Source organism: Grammomys surdaster, unplaced genomic scaffold (assembly GCF_004785775.1).
Source record: "Grammomys surdaster isolate TR1022 unplaced genomic scaffold, NIH_TR_1.0 958, whole genome shotgun sequence".
Classification (NCBI taxonomy): domain Eukaryota; kingdom Metazoa; phylum Chordata; class Mammalia; order Rodentia; family Muridae; genus Grammomys; species Grammomys surdaster.
The window spans coordinates 4,548,677-4,567,356 of record NW_021605377.1 but is presented as its reverse complement, the minus strand read 5'-3'; the positions used below and the strand labels follow the sequence as shown (position 1 = coordinate 4,567,356).

The following is an 18,680-nucleotide window of genomic DNA, read 5'->3' as shown; positions in this document are numbered from 1 at the left end:
GCGGGATCAGAAATTAGCTGCATAGTTTTCCTTTATATCCTTTGAAGGCAATCTAATAGGAAGAAACACTGAAGATAATTTAGTGTTCTCTGAAGAAGTGTGCCTCTGACCATGGTTAGTATCTGCCTGTTTACACGGCTTTGAAATGAGAGGATTTACTTTCTTTGAGATGATCCTAGAATATATTTTGGGCTTTATGTAATATATATAATTTTATAGTCAATAATAATAATAATAACAATAATAAAAAATAGTAATAAGCAGTCTATATAAAACTCTAGTCCAGCAGTTCTCATCCACGGTAATGCCGGGATCCTTTAGAACATTTCCTGTTTTACTGACCCCCCCAACCCTAACATTTTTGTTGCTGTTTCATAACCATAATTTTGCTACTGCTATAAATCAGCATGTAAATATGTGGTATGCAAGATATCTGATATGTGACTCTCAAAAGGGTCCTGAGCCACAGGTTGAGATCCGCTGCTCTAGGGACACGGGGTTCTCTTCTTACCATTAAATACCACAGATAAAATAAGAAACTTGCAATAAGGTATAAGGAATTCATAATTCCTCTTCTCAATAATCATAGACAAAGTCTTGGTAACAAAACGTAGCTTCTTACTTATAAAGATGACATAAATATTGGCCCTATTTATTTCTTAAGAGGACTAAAAAAAATGTATGTATGTATGTATGTATGTATGTATGCATGTATGTATGATTGGAGTTGGTCTGGTGATGCCATGTATTCAAATGCTAAATACTGGCCCCCCAAGATCTGGTTACCCCCCCCAGGAGATCCTCACATACATCAAAAGATGCTATATAAACCTTGTCCCCTAAATTACCCATGATTGGTTACTAAAGATGCCTACATCCTGGGTGGGATGGGCAGAAGGAAGGTAGGCAGAGCCCAGCTTGGTGTCTCAAGCAGGACCCAGGAAGAGAGTGAGGAAGAAGAAGGGAAGTCTAAATGGGGGAGGTGGATGGTGAGCACGCGGCCATGAGGGCTGGCCTGATGGAGTAGGAGCGGCCCACTGGAACATAGGGAGTGATACCTCAGGGATCCCCACAGGGAAGTAGACAAACTAGCAGAAAGGGTTGACGTCTGCCCAGCTCTCGTGCTCTAAAACTTATTATAAATCTAAAGGTTTTTGTGTTTTTATTTGGGAACTCTATGGTCTAAGTGGGGTAGAAACCTGTAATAAATAAAGACAACAAGGAGCTGTAGCAAACCCCAGAATAATTATAACCACTGTGTGTGTGTGTATGTGTGTATATATATATGTATATATATACATGCATATACCAATATACATATATATACATATATATGTCATACATATATATGACATCATCAAGGCTAGCTATTATCATTAATATTAACATTATTCTCTTAAATGAATGTCTTAATTTTCAAATGCCACTGATTAATTCAGTCATATATTGGTTCAGAATAATTGTTCTTTCGGGTTTTTTGTTGTTATTGGTTTTTTGTTTATTTGGTTTTGTTTTTGTTTTGAGACAGGGTCTCACTAACTCTGGCTGCCCTAAAACTAACCGCAGGCAGACCAGGCTGGCCTTGAATGCACAGAGATTCGTTTGTTCTGCCTCCTGAGTGCTGAGATTAAAGGCATGCGCCACCACACTGCACTTCATCCAGAATTTTTTTTTAACATACCATATACTAGAGGGTATGAATGGCCAAGCTTTTTCTGTGAAAGCAGATACTTTAGCAGATAGGGAAAGCTGAGTGTGGAAGTAATTAACTACAATGCAGTGAGGTAAAGAGTGTAAGAATAACGGTGATGGTAAATAATGTCCCACCCAAACGGGCTGTGCGCAACTGGAAGAATTATTGGAATTTTGTGTAAAGACTCTAATAACCCAATTATTTGACAAAGGGGGTAATTCTTAATTTTTGCCCAGTGTCGGAAGTAGGTAGAAAGCTGAGTGGGATATAGCTGTTCCCATGTCGGTGCTCTGTGTGGCTGAAGTAAAGTTCTTTTCATTACAGGTGGGAACCAAACGCAATTACAAACGGTTACAGCACAACTGGGCCACAATCACGAGTGTTATCTCCTGCTCAGTGGGAACATAATTACCATCACGCTCCCTTTCATTTTCATGCCCCTACTAAAACCTTATCGGGCACATAATAAAACCCTGCTCCGTGGACACTCTGAGCTCACAGTGGGCGTCATCCCACACCCGGCAGTACTGCCTTTAGAGATGAGAATACTTCTTATGAACTTCATAGTCGTTAGTATCAGATGTCAAACTTTCAATAGTGAAACAGATATAGCCACTTTCTCCCATACAAGTACTAACCGTACCCGGCCCTGCTTAACTCCAGGGATACACATAACTGGGCGCATTTACACTTCCTATTGCAAGCACATGAGCTCTGTTAAAGCTAGTAGTTTATTTTGGTTTTGAAAGCAGAATTTCCCGGGAAGTGCGGCAGCTTATGCCTGCAGTCCCAGGTCTTTGAGAAGCAGAAGAAAGAACACTTTAGCCCAAAGTTCAAGGCTAGACATTGTCACTCCCAAAATTCTATAATCACAGCTTTTTTTTTAATCTAAAGAATTAGACAGCTGAGAGGGTTTGAATCTTCCTTTTGCTTTTTTCTAAGAAAAAATATTTTTCAGGAGAATATTCTTCTGATAGCTTTCATCATTGAACTTAATAAACTACCCATAAAATTTCAAATAAAAAAAAGAATTAGAGAAGCTAAAATGATTATCAGAATTCTATATTACTAACATCAATATTATTTGCTTTAACATATATTACAGTTTATGTCCTTACCTGTGCTTTATTTTTTTTTGGGGGGGGGGGTTGTTTTTGTTTTTCGAGACAGGGTTTCTCTATGTAGTTCTGGCTGTCCTGGAACTCACTCTGTAGACCAGGCTGGCCTTGAACTCAGAAATCCGCCTGCCTCTGCCTCCCAAGTTCTGGGATTAAAGGCGTGCGCCACCACTGTCCAGCACACCCGTGCTTTATTTTATTGCACTATATATTTATATTGCTAAGGTATAACTCAGCTGCAGTCTCAGTTATATTAGAGAAGTACTGAATGTCAAAATTAACACACTCTATAATTTAAAATGTGTGTGTCGTCAGGAGCGTGAAATGAGAGGATTGTGAGTTGGAAGCCAATTGTATAGTGAGTTCCATGCCAACCTGGGCTATATAGAAAAACCCAGTTTTAAAAGTGAAATTTAAGCCGGGCAGTGGTGGCTCACACCTTTAATCCCAGCACTTGGGAGGCAGAGGCAGGCGGATTTCTGAGTTTAAGGCCAGCCAGGACTACACAGAGAAACCCTGTCTGGAAAAACCAAAAAAAAAAAAAAAAAAAAAAAGTGAAATTAAAAAAAAATGGCAAAAAATGGCTTTGAATTTTTTCTACCTTCTATTGTTATAAAATAAGTGTGTATGCAAATGTATGAGTGTGTATGTGTGAGTGTGAAAGTGTGTGCTCATGTATGAATGTATGCTCATATATGTATTTGTGTGCATGTATGTGTATTCCTGTGTATGTAGTGTGTGTGTGTACTCACGTGTGTGAGTGTGTATGTGTGTACACTTGTATGTATGTGTGTATAGTTTATGTGCCTGGTCAATAACAGACTCTCTTTGCTGGAGGGAATGAGGACTTACGTTGCAGTGTATCTTCTGGATGAAGTTAACTTATCTTCTGGATGAGTAGGAGAGCAGGCCTTGCAGGCACGGGCACAATTCCAGGCTTTTAGCTATCTACCATATGGACTACAGAATGCCGTGCTGGAAGGGTTCATGAGAAATTTCCAAAATGAGATATGCTTTACCTATTAGGGGACACTTTAAAGAAAGGAAATGCCAGATTTGCCTTGTTCTGTCCCCACTTTTAGTAGTTTAAACTGTTAGAGACTCATTTTATATCTCTACACCCCCGTTCTTTGACCCAAATATAAATACTTCGCTTTCTTCAAATCACTCTCGTGAAAAGGAGAACGAGCATTTTAGAGACTCCGCCCACCTCACGTCTCCACGGGCTTTATACTTCACCTTTAGAGGCAGCACCTATGATGTCAGTGTTCTAGCTTTCGGGCATTTTTATCCTCTTACCTTACCTCGCTGTGAAATAACTAAAGGTCTATAAACAAACACAGTAAGTATTCTATGAGGACTCTTGCAAGAAACCCCACAAGGAATTCTTTCGTGAGTGTGGATCAGTGTTTAACGCCTCTGAGTTTGAAGACTTTGTATTCAGTCATCACTTGAAGTGGCTATTGGGTGTTAAGGGACTGCTGGCGAAGCTGTCTCAAAACGCAAGGGTGTTGAAACAAGAAGGTTAAGACCTCCCCATCCTGTCAGGAGAAGGGGATGGGGGATGGGGGCAGGGACTCTGTGAGGGGGAGAGGGGGGGGCAGGGAGAGGGAGGGGGAGAGGGAGAGGGAGAGGGAGAGGGAGAGGGAGAGGGAGAGAGAGAACTATCACACTAAGTGGACAAAATGGGAAAGCTTTCTGTATCCTCAATGTCAGTAATACATCTCGATCATCCATGCTGGTGACAGGATTACCTATTCATCCAGATTATTTGAGTGACAAATGAAACAAGTGAGTGGCTGTTGCTTTTTGTCAGCAGAAAAAAAAAAATTAGGACCACAGATGGAAGGAAAGGCTATTAGATTCAGAAAACGCTCTTCCTAGGGAGCTATTACCCTAACCTCTAAAAGACAGCCACATGTAAATTATTTACTTCATAGATTATTCAAAGTTATCTCTTACACTCTTTCTGTGTCTTTTTTTTTTTTTAGATTTATTTATTTATTTTATGAGCACACTGTCGCTGTCTTTGGACACATCAGTATAGGGCATCCAATCTCATTACAGATGGCTGTGAGCCACCATGTGGTTGCTGGGAATTGAACTCAGGACCTCTGGAAGAGCAGTCAGTGCTCTTAACCGCTGAGCCATCTCTCCAGCCCCTTTCTGTGTCTTTTTAAATTTCCTTTTCTTTGGACTATTTGACTGGTGGATGAATGAATGGGAGAGGAAGATCAATGCTAATTTGAGGCTCCATGCTTAAATGTATATAGTCTGGATAGATTTCCTATCCCTATAAAAGTCCTTTTAATAATCCCAGCACTTGGGAGGCAAAGGCAGATATCTGTGAGTTTGAGGCCAGTCTAGTATACATGGTAAGGTTCAAGACAGTCAGGGCTACATAGTGAGACACTGTACACACACACATACACACACACACACACACACAAGTTGTTGTTGTTGTTAGCCTGTGAGTAGAGACAGGGAACAGTGTAAAGAACCGGAATCTGAATAACTGCTCTGTGATTATGACTTCAGAAAGGAAAGCTCTCTTCTGTGCTTGGATCTCCACCTTCAGAACAGGCCTATAAATCTACGTCAAGCATCACGTGACATGGCGCACGGGAAAAGCAACACAGAGCACTCAATCTCTCGGCTCTGCTGTATCCTCACTTCCAACCTCGCTAGGCTTATTCCACGGTGCACTGTCACAATCCATCTCTTCTTCCCTTCTGTGCTCTGCTCTTCGCTGGTTAACCCTAGCTGGATGCTTGGCCTTCATAGAATAACAAGAGGACGAGCCTTGGAGACTGACTGGCAGGTGTGTTGAGTGTGGCTGCCCCCTTGACTAGCTTTTGGGAAGTCAGTAAACATCTCCATGCTTTGATTTCTCTTCTGTAAAGGAAATGAGGATAGGTTCTACAGCTGTGGTGAAGATTAAATTCAGTAGCTTGTTAGAATGGTAGCCCAAGCCTTGCTACACTACAGCATTTAATAAGTGGTAAATGGTAGTCTCCGTAGTCCATGGCAGCTTGGTTTTTCTATGCTAAGATCTAAAACCAACTTACAGATGTTCACGTCCAAATATGGATATGTATCTTACTATAAAAAAAAAAGATTTAAAGAAAATCTCAATTCAGTCATCTCATTTAATAACATACTGTTTTAAACTTTCTGTCCTTTTCTATAAGACCTTAATGATCAAAGAGTTTTCTGATATTTAATATGTATATATATGTATATATATATCGTAACAAAGCACATATTTTACAGACAGCATTTATTTTTTTATTCCTTTCTTTCTCTTAATTTTGTGTGTATGAATGCTTTGCCTACATGTATATATGTGAACCACATGTGTGACTGGTACCTGAAGAAACCAGGTGAGAGTGTTGGATCCCCTGGGACTAGAGTCATAGACTGTTGTAAGGAGCCATGTAGGTGCTGGGAACAGAACTCAGGTTTCTGCGTGACAGCCAGTGCTCTTAACCACTGAGTCATCCAGCTCCCTGATGATATTCTTGGCTTATTTATAATACAGGTAATGTTTGAAGGAAAATGGAAACTATGGATTTAAAACTGTCCTGTATTTATGATCCATGCATTGGACAAACATGGATAACTGTACTTATATTCAATTGTAGAAATAAAAAGAGAGAAAGAAGCATATTGAAATAACACCACGTGAAGGATTCTCAAACATGCTTCCACACACCCAGCTGACGTGGTTCCCCAAATCTCAGGGTTCACTCTTAAATTTAGAATAAATCAGTCAAAATACTGACCCTCTTTTAAAATTAGTTTCTCATTATGAAGTTTAAATCCATCCTAACAAGCATAGCTCAAGGCATTTAAATAATTCTCCATGGTTCTCAAAGGTCTCTGGTTTTATCCAGTGGATTGGATATTTCGTTCTTGTTTTTTTTTTTTTTTAAGTTCCATGTTCCTTTTTATTGTCATCCATCATCCAACAGCTGTAAACCACCAGCTGCTAGAAGAAACAGGAACCAAATCAGCTGTCCACAGCTGCAAAGAGAAGAAACCTTCGGAAAACTGTCACATAAATTTCTGGGCTCTCAGCAGGCTGGAGCCAAAGTACAGTTTCCCGTGCCACAAAACCCCTGGCCTTGTAAACAAGTCAAGTAGCACATACGCTTTGATTTATTTTGTCCTAACTGGGAATAAGTATTGTGGGAAAAACAGCAGAGGTGGTTGAGATCCTGCCATGCGCTAAGAGCATCGAAGAAACTAGTGTTTACAGTAGAGCCGACACCGGCCATTACGATTTGGGTTTGCGTTCATTTTCCTGAGACAGCATTTCAGCACGTAGCCCGGCCTGGCCTCAAACTTGGAATCCTCCTGCCTCAGTCAAGTCACAGGCATGTATCACCAAGCCTGAAAACATCAAATTTTTTTAATCTTCGCAGTAGCTATGAAAGCAGATCTTATCCTTGTTGATGAAACTTAAGTTCAGAGACTTGGTAAATACTGTATTGAGTCAGATTCATGTCTGGTTGGTGCTTGGCGAGGCTCGTGACTAGGCACTGTAATGTTCTGCCTTCCAGAGAAAGGAACTGTTGAGGGAAAGTGCAGTGGATAAAGGCTAGATGGAGAGGATGCTGGAAGTGTGGGGGGCTGGGGGGGAGTTGGAGGAGTGGATCCAGGAAGTGGGGCGGGTGGATGGCGTGGATTCGGGAAGTGGGAGGAGGTAGATGGAGTAGATCCAGGAAGTGGGAGGGTGTGTGGGTGGAGTGGATCCAGGAAATGTGTGTGTTGGGGGTTGGATGGAGCAGATCTGGGAAGTGGGGAAGAGGTGGTATTCTTTTCAAAAGCCACTTAGAGCTGCCTACTGGAATCTTTCTTCTAAAAACAGTCTTACGTAGCTCAAGACATAGAGCAGGTATCCTTTTCATTAACTTCACTGATTCACTACCATCATCTATTAAGAATTCTAGCCAAGAGGCTGGAGAGATGGCTCAGTGGCAAAGAGGCATCTGCTGCGCTTGTGGAAGCCTGGAGTTTGAGTCTGGGGTTTGAGTCCCAGCATCTACATGGTGGCTCACAACCATCCGGAGTGCCAGTCAGGGCTCCAACAGGCATCCGTGAGGCGCACGTACATGCAGGCAAAGCATCCATATGCATAAAATAAATCTATTTTTTAAAAAATCTTAATAAAAAACCCCTCTAGCCTAGAAAATCTGACTTTGTTATAGTGACTTATCCTAGGAACGCTAATTGCTCTATGTGAGTCAACTTAGTCTTTAAGCCTTAGACCTCAGCAAGCACCCAAATTACCTGGAAGCCTTTTCAGCTCAACAGACACTAGGGTCCTGTCTGCAGAGTTTCTGGCTCAGTTGGTCAGAGAAAGCTAAATCTAAGGATTTGTATTGCATTCTAAGCCACTCCAATAGTACTGAAGAGGGTCACTTTGTTTTAAAGATTTATTTATTTTTATCGTATGTGCACTGGTGTTTTGCCTGCATGTGTATCTGTGTCTGGGTGTCAGATCCCCTGGAACTGAAGTTACAGACAGTTGTGAGCTGCCATGTGGGTGCTGAGAATTGAACCTGGGTCCTCTGGAAGAACAGCCAGTGTTCTTAACTGCTGAGCCATTTCTCCAGCCCTGAGACTCACGGTTTTATGAACATACCTATAATAAGGTGGCTTATAACAGAATAGCATTTCACCTGGCAGTGGTGGCACACGCCTTTCATCCAAGTGCTTGGGAGGCAGAGGCAGGCCAGGTGCCATTCCAAACTCATAACTTATTAATCTAGTTGTTTTAAGTCATGTTCTTATAATAAGTGGTGTTGATACACGCACACACATGGAGAGACAATTGGCCTTGTGGTTGTGTGTCACCAAGGTCAAGAGTTTTTCTTCTAATGTGCCTTTTGCTCAACTAAGCAGCCTAAGAATGAGAACTCAGCAAATCAAAGGAGACAACCGTTTCCAGACTTAGGATTTGTATGTGTGGTGTACATGTTCACTTGTGTGCAAGCATGTAGGGGTCAGAGATCAACCTGGGTTGTCTTCCTCAGTTGCTCTCTATCGGATTTTTTTTTGAGGCAGAGTCTAACCAAATCTGGAGCTTGGCAATTCTCTGGGTTGCCTGGGGACCCACCTATCTCTACTCCTCCCTCTGACAGGGTTAGAGAAACGTGCCTGGAACCTGGCTTTTTACATGGACTCTATTAATCCTGGACTCTAGGGATCAAAACTCAGGCCCGCCTCATGCTTACCCAGCAAACACTGAGCCATCTCCTCAGTCCACGATTCCAAATTTAAAATGAGAGAAACACCCCTAATCAAAATTCTGAAATCCTGAATCAGGACTCTCTCCACAGCAGTAAGATAACTCAAGGGTAAATTTCTACCCGTGACCTACGTGACAGGTCATAACCAAAGCATGGATGCGCTGGAACTATGGTGTCAAATTGTCCTCACACTTTGTGTATAATAAGGTCTGCGTTAAATACGAATGCATTTCATGTTTGGATTCGAACTCCATTCCCATAATCTTCTTATGCATATATGAACTTTCCAAAATCTCAGATATTTCTGATCTCAAGTGCTCCAGATGACAGTCAGGCTTCACCACCAAGTCTTCATAGGTCTTCAATAGGTAAAAAATAAAATTGCTCTCAAGTATATATCCAGCCATTTCAGTGTAGAGTACTTATGGCTTGTTCTGTTTTAAAGACAGGGCAGGGATCCTTGCGACACCAGATCCCTGCATGCTGACAGTCTCTGCTACTTGCTCTGGTTAGGCTCCAGGTTTGGCCTAGCCTGGTTTGGCTCAGTCAGGCACACGCTTAGTTAAGGTAAAATGGGCTTCCCCGCTGTAGCAGAAACTCAGCCTGTATGAACACAGGCAGAGACACCAGAAACTAGGACCATTTTCAAATGAAATTGATTTCAACGTCAAAGTAGCTTGAGACTATCGAGAGAATGAGGTCTCAGTCCCCCAGGTTTGTCCTATAGAATGGGGCCTCTCACTCCAATATCCCGTTGTCATGGACAGACACTCACTATGTCATCTTTCCTATTCAGTTACCCAGCTCCCTTTTGTCTCTGGAGGAGTCCCTTACTGTACAAATATCGTCTAGAATAATTTTACTTTAAGGTATCTATAAAAAGTCTGTTAAGTTTGAGTAATTTTCCCGGATGGATTCCAACAGAATGAAGAAAAACTTGTAGAAGGTTTCTTTGAGGAAGGATTACTGAACTATTGAAAGTTTACAGCCAGATGACTTATTTAAAAGAAAAAGAAATACCATTTTCTAATGCATGCATAAAAAAGCTTTTTTGTTCTGGCAAGTTAGTCTGGGTAGTAAGAGGTGCTCAATTGTTTGTTTGGTTGGTTGGTTTTGCCTTTTTGAGATAAGGTTTCTCTGTGTAATATTGACTCTCCTGGAACTTGCTTTGTAGACCAGGCTGGTCTCGAACTCACATGGACCTGCCTGCCTCTGCTTCCTAACGCTTTGACTGGATTAAAGGCATGTGCCACCAAGCCCGGTGAGAAACTCAGTTGTTTAAAAGGTTATTGATTTTACAAACACTCATTGAGTCCTCCTTCTCTGCCACGTGCTGGGGGCCTAGAGGCTAGCGTCTGTCCTTTTGCTCAGGACTCTGTTCCGAAGAAGTCCTGCATGGCTTGGATAGTAGGTCAGCTGAGGGAGCAAAGGGCTTATGTACCTTTCCATAATTTAATTTTAATTCAATAAATCCTCTCACCAGGATTTAATGACAGAAACGTGTGTCACACGTTTTTCTAGTGACAGATGTCCACCCTGTAGCCACCAGGCAGCATGTAGTCTATAAATATGGCCTAGCACAAAAGTTAAAAGGGAGAGGGGCTTAAAATATTATGAACTCTCCCCCACCCCGTCTTGTGAAGTTGACTGTGTTGGTCTCAAGTATGAACTTTGCAGATGACAATGCTTGGCTGAGAGAAGCCACTCCCAGTGGATGTTTGTTTCTGGAGCATCTGGGTCATTTTTCTTTGAATCATACCTGAAGAAAATTAACTGAGAGAAACAAAACTATTCCACTCTTCATTTGCAGCAGTGTTACTTCAGAGATCTTTCACTAGCCTAGAACGAGTAGGTACTGGCTATAGGATAGCTGTACTCCTTTTTTATTTTTTTCCAATTTGATGAGCACTAAATTCACTTTTAGAAGTAATCATTTCTATCCTGTTACTCTCTGACCGCTCTCATGTTCATCTGAGTTACCCTACCCATGATGCCTTGTGCCCCAGGAACTCAACCCTATTAGCACACAGTGTCCTGCTGGGGAACCAGGCCATAGTCTCTGATAGTCTGTCTTATATTAGAACCAGGATAAAGAAGAAACTGTACAATCTACCCTTTATGTGATGTCACACAGATACTCTGAGTTGTTTTGTTTTGTTTTGTTTTGTTTTGTTTTGTTTTGAGACAAGGTCTCACTATGTAGCCCAGGCTGGCCTTGAACTTGCAGCATTTCTGGCTCAGCCTCCTGAGTACTAGGATTACAAGTGGACATCCCCATGCCCAGGTTACCCAGTCTTCTTAATGTAAAGGTCTTCCCTTTGGTTTGTTGCTGCTGCTGCTATGATTTCCTTTGCTATGCCGGTGTGTGTGTGTGTGTGTGTGTGTGTGTGTGTGTGTGTGTTTGAAATTAAAGAATTGAGAGCATTCAGAATAAGAATAGCCAGGAGAGAAGACCAGCCTGGAAGACCATCTGGAACTGGCTGGGTAAAGAGAACAACACACACAGGCACTATAGAATTCTGCTCCCCTGTAAAGCATGAGGGTATGGCGTTTGCAGGAAAATGGATGGAAGCGGAGATCATGATGTTGAATGAAGTAAGCCATGCTCATAGAGATAGTAACATGTCTGCTCATGTGCGGAATCTAGGTTTACACTCACATACGCATGCATACAGACATATATGCATACACATATGTAGGGCAGGAGCATAGAAAGGATACTATTTGGGGAGGAAAAAAATTCTAAAGGAGGGTAAATAGAATAAATGTGACATAAAAAGACCTGTGGTGGAGGGGAAGGGGAAACAGCAAGAGGTGGGGAAGGGTAAGATGGGCTAGGCACAAAGTATAAACAACGACACACAGGTGTGGAAAAAGTCACAGTGAAACCCACGACTTTAAAAGCCTTCTTCTACCTGTGCTCTGATATTTACTTACTGAGCACCTGATTCTAGCTCAAGGAACCTGCCGGGTCCTGCGGAATTGGATATCCTAAAAACACAAGCCCAGCTCATGGAAAGTTACAGTCTCAAAGGGAGAGCACCGACGGCGTCTTGGGGCGAGCACAGGAACATTTGCAGGGAAATGGAGGGGAGGTATTTGTGTTCTGTGAACACAGAAGGAGGAAAGGTTAACTCTGAGTTCGGGCCACTCCTCACAGAGCACTGCTATTCATCCTACTGCTGGACAGCAAAGCCACCAGATACTGAATTGAGGAGCTAGTCTTCCGTAATCTCAACAATGGTTCCTATTTACCGCCACAGGTGGCTTGTGTGTAAACAGGATCTTGCCAGCTTCTCAGTACCGCTCATTTTATACTTTAGATCCAAAGGTCACGGCATTAAAACACAAATCAGAACAAAACAAAAATCCTGGATATTTCTTAAGGGATCTAGTGATGGTACTTGAGTATAATTCCAAAATTGAAGTTTCAAACACAAGTGGACAGTACTTTATGGGATGAGTAGAGGAATCTGGAGGGGAGGCTAGCAGGGAAGGAGACAAGAAACACCATGAGGGAAGCTGACACCAACCCAGGGAACTTAAGGCTATAGTCCCCAAAGCTGAAGGTAACTTCCGGTTTGTTTTGCCTACCACGTGGAATGCTCCGGGGGCCTTGACGGGTCTGAAGCCCTCCACAGGTAAACACTGATCAGCATGGCCATTGCAGAAGCAGCTGCCCTTGACGATGAAGTCGTAGATTGCGTAGTGTGTAAAATGGTGAGGCTTTGTGTTCAAGTCGTTTCTCTGACAAGGGCAGGACTGTCGCTTGAGCAGCCTCACGCGGAGGTTGGTGATCTTCAGCTGCTCCTGCACTTTGGCACTGTAAGGGTTTTCTATATCATATGGTGGTGACAGAGCTCTGAAAATTACCTGAAAAGAGAAGAAAACACCGTGTGTGTGTATACAGGCTTCGGGCACGCCCCGGATTGTTTGCTCGGTGCAGTCCTGGTTTGATTTATACCTTTCGTTTATCTGAGAGTGATAAGATAACCAGAGGCTTTTAGACCTTGGTCACACCTGGAGAGGAGCCACCCTGTTATTTTAGGGCACAGGTATACTGCTTGTTGGAGTACAGATGGGATGGTGTACAACCAGCAGAGCTTTGACTCTTGAGATGAAGATGTCCATGCAGAGATCGTGGGAAGAGCATTCTTGGCAGAAGAAATAGCCAGCTTCCAGGCCCTGCAGCAAAGCCAAGCTTGACTTATCTCGGGAAGAACAATAGCCTGGGCATGGTGGCACATAGGAGAGAGGCAAGAGGATCACATGAGCTGAGAGTTCAAGACCAGCAAGGGAAACATAGAGAGAGAGAGAAACCCTGTGTCAAAACCAAACTAACAAGGTCAGTGTGAGTGGAGACAGTGACCAAGGGAAGAGAGGCTGGGGACACCAGAAAACCAATGGCAGACAGACATGCAGAGAGGGAGGACTTGGAAGGCTGTGGTGGGGTCACTTGTGCTGCAAAGAGCCCATGGGAGGGTGTGGTTACATATCTGATCTGAGTCATTCCACGTTCTAAAGAGACAGTGTCACTTCCCAGAGCAGATTTACAGAGTCAGGGCAGTAATTGTAGCAGAATGTGAGGTTAGCACAAAGGAGGCCCTGGGCTTGATGCCTACCTCTTGAGTAAATATGTACCTACATAGTCAGAAATCAAACAGGAAGACCCGTTGGGAAGCAACTGTAACGTCAAGACTCAGGGCCTTGTATTTCTGAGTGAACGTTGACCCTTCCAAAGACCTAATGGCTTAGCAAATGGGGCCATTTTTGCAATTATGCGAAAATTTTTGGTTATCCTTTTCTGGAACTGTCTTCTGTGTTTGTAGCATTTTCAAAAGGAGCATCCTTACAGACAGCCGATGCACTGCCTTTGAGGGTGGATTGATTTCACAAGTCATTTAAATTAAGTCCAAGAGTAAGGAGAAAAGTGTCTGGACAGCACTCTGCTCTGAATTAAATACGCTATGGTAATGAGATACAGGTTACAGATGGACTCTGAGGTTTGGGGAAGGAAGTTAGCAGGAGGAAGACCCAGAAGGGTAGAAATCTTCGGCCATGTGTGAGTCTCTGCAGTATACAGGGGTCATAGAGTGCCTCAGACATGGGTGCTACACAGTCCCTAGCACTCCTCTCTCTGGGAGAAGCAAGGTTGGTAGGAGAAGATAACCAATCGGAGCCAAGGGAGAGAAGAGGTTCTGAAGTAGGATGTACCATGAAATAGTATTTAGAATGCATGCTTATTACAGAAGTTTTAAAAAGACATAGAATAAAGTCTTAGGCAATCTTGGCCATTAGGTGTGTTGAGGCATTGAGTATCTCCTGAGCTGTAAGGACTTAAAAGCTCTAAAAACAATAAATAAGAAAAGGAGAGATATTTTTGTGACTAAGTAGTGCAAAAATAATTATCAGATGTAGGCATCAGAAAAACTACCACTCAGGGAAAATGTATCCAAGTGAGATTTTAGGAAAATAAATCTTCCTTAAGGAATGCCTTAGATATAAAATTTTCATTTTAGAAATGGATTTTAGTGGGGTTGGAGAGATGGCCCAGCAGTTAAAAGTACTTGTTGCTCTTGTAGAGGACGGGAGTTCAGGTCCCAACACCGACATAATGGCTTACAGACATCTGTAACTCCAGTGTCAGGGGATCCAGTCACTTTTTCAAAACTCTAGAAGCACCAGACACATAGGTGGTACACACATATATGTGCAAGCAAAATGCTTACACACATTCAAAATAAACATTGTAGATTTTTTAAAAAGTGGCTGGGCATGGGGTCATAAGATTTTAATCACAGCTCTGGGAGGCAGAGGTAGGTGGATCTTTGAATTCAAGGCCAACCTAGGCTACAGAATCAACCAGGGCTACACAGAGAAACCATGACTGCCCCACCACCACCACCACCAAAAAAAAAGAAAAAAAAAGAAAAAAAAGAAAGAAAGAAAAAGAAAAAAGCAAACGCCTGAAAAGGCAGGAATCAACTCTGGAGAACCATGTCACCATGCCTATGAGGGTAAAACTGCCCTTGATAAAATATATCAGTGCCTGGGGTGGGATTCAATAGCCGCTTGTCCTTTATACAGCAGGCAGAATGATTTCCATTATAAAAAGGAAAGCTGAATTACTTCACACCCTTGCTTAACCATCCATCCTCCTCTCCGTCCTGCCAAAGACCCATTTTCTCCAGAATAAACCACAGTCTTTCAATGGCTCTGCCTAATTTTGGTCCTTAGTATTTATAACACTTGTACTTAGTACCTGACAGTCTATTTATAGCTCTTTATTCATAATACTTATAGTACTCGTACTTAGTACCTGACAGTCTATTTATAACTATTTATTGTTAGTACTTATAATACTCGTACTTAGTACCAGACAGCCTATTTATAGCTCTTTATTGTTAGTACCTATAGTGCCAGTACTTAGTACCTGAAAATCTCCTTATAGCTGTTAGTTTATCCATTCATTGTCTTCCCAGGATAGACTGAAAACGTCTTGGGGATAGTCCCAGTGTCACAAGAACCACCCTGGCGCTTTGTTTAATGCATCTTTTGGTAAGTGATTTAATTATAAAGTCCCCCTCTGCACCTGAGTAATAGCGGGATTCTGAGCACCCTCTCTCTGTCCAGAGCCCCTGTGGAGATCTCATACTGAGTTCCACAACCCAGCATCAAAGGGGTAAGAAAGGACAGAAGAACAGAGACTGTATTTGCTGACTAACCAGTGTATGCACTTCTAGTTATTTATAGACATCTCAAACCTAGACCAATTTCATCTTAAAAGGACTCTGGCCCATTTCTACCCACATGTAAAGTTCTCGGAAAACGACACAAGGAAACTGAAGTTCCCAGCAAACTGTATGTAACCTAATTGAGACTCATCACACAATATATGACATTTGCCTTTTAAAGGCAGAAATCAGAACACATCTCATATTTTGAAAGCCTGAACAAACAAAACTCTCCAAAGCTGGAGACACTGTGGAGAAAACTGTAAATGAGACTGGTTTTCAACATGTCACCCCCAGACAGCAGCATTCCTCTTATCTCTTCACGCAGGCATTGAGAGGCATGAACTGGGCAAGCAATGCCCACTGAGGAGCTGGTACTGTGCTCTGTCCTGTCTGCCCACCCTTCCTTTTCCTGGACATTGGTGGCAGCTGTCTGCGCTCTGTTCCGGCCATGTGCTTACCCTTGACATTTACCCTGACTCCCTCTCCCCACCCCACCCCTCTCACCCTCAGAGTTGTTTAGCACCAGCACAGGGGGAGGAAGATCTGTCAAGGTTTGGGGAAACTTAGAGGCCCTTTTGCTTCCTGAACCCAACCCAGGGAGGCTGAATGGTGGCTCTGTGCTGGGTGTGCATGACTCCACAGTTGGCACGCTGATATCAGCAGGGAAGGGACATCATGACCCCCCGAGGCTGCATGCTGGAAAGGAGACAGCACAGTGCCACAGACACAAAGGGGAATGGGAATTTAAACCATGAAATCTTTTTTTGTTTTTCCAGAGAGGAGACACCTTAATCTGATACTCTGGGAAGGGGATCTAGCCTATATCAGGAAACAAAAAGAGAGCCAATCCAGATGCTGCAAAGTCCTGGCAGGTGGCCCTTGGGTCCCACCCAGAAGTAGCCTGTGTGCCACTACGGGAGAGAAGAAAGGCACTGTGGAAGCCTTCCATTTCCCAGAAGCCTCTTCTTGTTTTGTCCTCATGAAGAAGGGTAGGTGCCCGTGGGTCTGCCCATCAGTGATCTGCCTCTAGTTGCTTCTGAATACATACTCCCAATAGGGGCACTTTTACAGCCGGAGCACAGTCTCCTGAGCAAGATAAAGCCCTTTCCCAGTCTGTTAGAGCCAATGCCCAATGCCTCATGATTCTTCTTCCTGAAATGAAGTAATTTTATTGTGTTTTAGTTATCGGCATTCTGCTCATTCCACAAAAGTATGCCATTCAAACTTGAGAAGACAATTAAGTGCTCACACTCTGTTTTACCAAAGACAGCCAGGAAAACGAACTCAGTAAGATCTTTCCCCCCTCAAACTCCAGTACATAAATGCAAAAAAATTCTGTAGAGTTGGCGAGTATTCTTCCAAGTCAAGAACTATGCCTCTACATCAGTAGTTCTGAAAGTGTAGTCCTTGGGGGAATTTGTTAGAAAAGCAAATTCTTGAGCGCTCTTTCAAGCCAACTACATCAGCAACTCTGCAAGCCTGGCTGAGCAATCCAACTTTTAGTGGGCCCGATTCTGATGCAGAAGAGAGAGTGAGACGCAGTGCCAGTGCCAGTGCCGTACAGTTTAAAAACAAACCTGCTTAGAATGCCATTGTACGGATGACATAATTTATTTAGCGAGGCTGCTATTGTGAGGCAATGAAGCTGTTTCCTTCTCCACGTAACCAAATACAATGAACAACACTGTAAGTAAAATGTGGACTTCCATGGCCTTTTCCTAACTTCCAAGTAAAATCAGTGGAGCAAAGAAAATGCATCATTTAGAAATACCTGCCCTTCTGAATGAATCTTGGACCCTTTCCCCCGGTCTTGCTGACCCCTTTCCTTCTTGTTTGTTTGTTTTTCAAGACAGAGTATCACTATGTAGCTCTGATTGTCTTGGGAGCTCACTAAGTAGACCAGACTGGCCTTGAACTCACAGAGATCCACCTGTCTCTGCCACCTGAGTGGTGGGATGAAATGCCTGAGCCACCACCCTCCTGGGCTTGCCTGAGTCCTATGAGGCTAGGATCCCTAAAATGTCACCTGTGGCTGTGGATTCTTGGCTCAGGTTCCTCTTTAGCCTTAGTGTTAGGAAGCAATCCTTAAAGAGCCCTGAAAGGACTAGTTTCTCTCTCTCCTGGACCTTTCACATGTACAAGACTTAGTTGGAGGAAGCTGGTAACTAGGGATGGGCTCTGCAGTTGAACAGCTCTCGGTATCTTGGCTGCTAATACAGCATGATCAGCGGCCTCTTTCTCCTGCTGCCTACCTTTCCCCACCATGATGGATTTTATCTTCTTGTACCCTAAGCCAAAACAAACCCCTTGTCTCTTACAAACAAACAAACAAACAAACAAACAACCCCTAAATGAGACAGTATATTGAGAACTAGTAAAAACAGCATTCTATGTCTTTTGTGTATGTGTGTGTTTTGAACTGGGAATTGTTTAAGGCTGCATGAACAGAATAAGGATTAAACAAATCTCAGGTGCATAACAGTGAAGGCAGTCTTCCAGAAATGTCGTACATATTGCCCCGTACTTTATGTTTATTGTGTAGGAAGATGAGAGAGAGAAGGAGAGGGGGAAGAGGGGAGAGGGAGAAGGAGAGGAGCAGAGCGAGCTCAAGAAAATCAGTCTGCCCTCCAGAAATGGTTATCACATTAGAAATATACTTTCTCAGTTGCTATCTTGGGAACGTTTTAATCCCACAGTGTAGATATCCGTGGATCTTGCTCTAGGATGGCAGTTGCTTAGGGATTCATTGTTAGTGTCTTATTTTCTGTCTGTTATACATTAGACTGAGCATTCAGAGAGTTGGGATCCAGTTTGGTTAACAGCTATGGCATCTCGGCATGCCCCATAGTCTCAAGCACATGATAGCATTTCATTG

At 42.8% G+C, this 18,680-nt stretch overlaps 1 protein-coding gene across 1 annotated transcript in view; it reads right to left on the bottom strand.

Moving 5' to 3' along the window:
* Positions 1-18,680, bottom strand: part of Ntn4 (netrin 4) — a 112,037-nt gene that overhangs the window by 52,485 nt on the left and 40,872 nt on the right. Inside the window, exon 3 of the mRNA XM_028783049.1 lies at positions 12,663-12,941. Within this exon, the coding sequence (XP_028638882.1) occupies positions 12,663-12,941 (279 nt within the window). The remainder of the gene's footprint in view (positions 1-12,662; positions 12,942-18,680) is intronic.